Below are 1,852 nucleotides of genomic sequence, written 5' to 3' on the forward strand. Positions count from 1 at the left end.
GAGATCGAGGTCGGGGTGCACGGACGCGGGGCCCGCGGGTGCAGGCGGAGGGACCCCTGGTCCCAGCCGTGGCCGGACGCGTGCGCGCGCGCGCGCGCGCCTCCGGGATCAATCCCGAACCCCAGCGCCAGGAGCCCAGAGCCGGGCGGCCCGCGATGAAGGGCACAGACTCTCCTTTGCTGCTCCGCCCCAGGAGCCCTAAAAAGTCCCATCTGGGTGCCGCTTCGAGTCTTCCGGAGGAAGAACGCCGTGGGGACCTTTAGAGTTCGCTTCCTTTGCCATCGTTTTGCACGCAGCAACCTTATTCCTCTTTTTTTGGGGGGGGGGACAGGAGGGAGGGTCGGTGATTACAGCTTGAGAAGGAACTGGCCATGCGCCCTCCAGCCTCTCCTGGATACCTCCCCCCAGCCCTGGCATCCTCCTCTACACCTCCCTGTCCCCTGCTCCCCCCTCCCCTCCAGACATCCAGGCCAGACTCCCCATTCCAACGTGTCCTCCACAAGATGACCCAGAGCCGGTCAGGGGGGCGGGGAAGGGGGAGGAGGCAGATGAGTGGACACGAGGAAGGGAGGAGGACAAATGCAGTCCGAGTATTCGGTGCACAGGGAACCCGGTAAGTTGAGGGGAGGGGGGGGTTGGAAAGGGATGACACCGATCAAGATGCAATGTACTCCCAAACTAGTATGTTGACTTGAAATCCCTTTGTTCAACTGAAGGATAATTGAGACAGAGAAAAAAAAAACAAACCTTTAGAAGATGCATTGCGCTTTACAAATGGATATGTTGAATTGAAACCTCTTTGTACAACGCCTTGAAAATAGATTTTTAAAAAAATCTCTCACCAAAAAACAAAAACCAAAAAACTTTGATTCTTGCTGATCGCCAGAAAATGAGAGGCCATAATATATGAATGCTCTCTTCCTCACTCCGGAGAGCTTCTGACTCATGCGAAAATAGTGCAGTGTATCTAAGATAACTGTGGGCTGTTGGTTCACTCCCTGAAGAGATACCAGTGGATGGAATTCCACGCTGTCATGTAACGTTTCCCCCTCCCACCCTCCTCCCCTCTCTCTTTCCAGATAGGCATTTTGAGACTTATCTTTTGGGCTGTGAGCGTACCTCGGGCGCCTTACCAAGCCCTTCCCAGGCCACCAGGCAGCCACAGAAGCGATCTCGAGCCGCCTTCTCCCACACTCAGGTCATCGAGCTAGAGAGGAAGTTCAGCCATCAGAAGTACCTGTCAGCCCCTGAAAGGGCTCACCTGGCCAAGAACCTCAAGCTCACCGAGACCCAAGTGAAAATATGGTTCCAGAACAGACGCTATAAGACGAAGCGAAAGCAGCTCTCTGCCGACCTGGGAGATCTAGAGAAGCCTTCCTCCATGCCAGCCCTCAAAGAAGAGGGCTTCTCTCGGGCCTCCCTGGTCTCTGTGTACAACACCTACCCCTACTACCCCTACCTGTACTGTCTGGGCAGCTGGAGCCCTACTTTCTGGTAATGCCAGCTGAGATGCCAACCGTGGATGGTCCCAAACTGTCTGTCCCCCGAGGAAAGTGAGGGGGGCTGAGGTCAGGGAGAGCTGGGGAGAAAGAGCTATGCACCCCCAGCCTGCTGGTGGTCCTTTATGGTGGACCAGTGACTCGCTTAGTGTTTAAATGGTTCCCCTTGGACATACTGTAGGTCACCTCTGTGACCTCCCTGTTTGGAGGGGAAAGATGGGAAATCCAGGCTTTTGTCAGTGCTTTTGCATGACTTTGGGTGAACAGCCATCTACACCCCTTCCTGAGCTGGCAGCAGCTCCCATCTCTTGGGTGATTGATTATCTACGCTGAAAAAAGCCAGCCTAAAGGGA

At 55.0% G+C, this 1,852-nt stretch overlaps 1 protein-coding gene across 1 annotated transcript in view; it reads left to right on the forward strand.

Annotated features, from left to right (window-relative positions):
- Nkx3-1 (NK3 homeobox 1) overlaps positions 1-1,498 on the forward strand; it is a 2,082-nt gene extending 584 nt beyond the window's left edge. The window contains exon 2 of the mRNA XM_013034404.1: positions 1,080-1,498. Coding sequence (XP_012889858.1) covers positions 1,080-1,498 — 419 coding nt within the window. The remainder of the gene's footprint in view (positions 1-1,079) is intronic.
- The last annotated feature ends 354 nt before the right edge of the window (positions 1,499-1,852 follow it).

The sequence above is a fragment of the Dipodomys ordii genome, unplaced genomic scaffold (genome assembly GCF_000151885.1).
Source record: "Dipodomys ordii isolate 6190 unplaced genomic scaffold, Dord_2.0 Scaffold189, whole genome shotgun sequence".
Lineage (NCBI taxonomy): Eukaryota > Metazoa > Chordata > Mammalia > Rodentia > Heteromyidae > Dipodomys > Dipodomys ordii.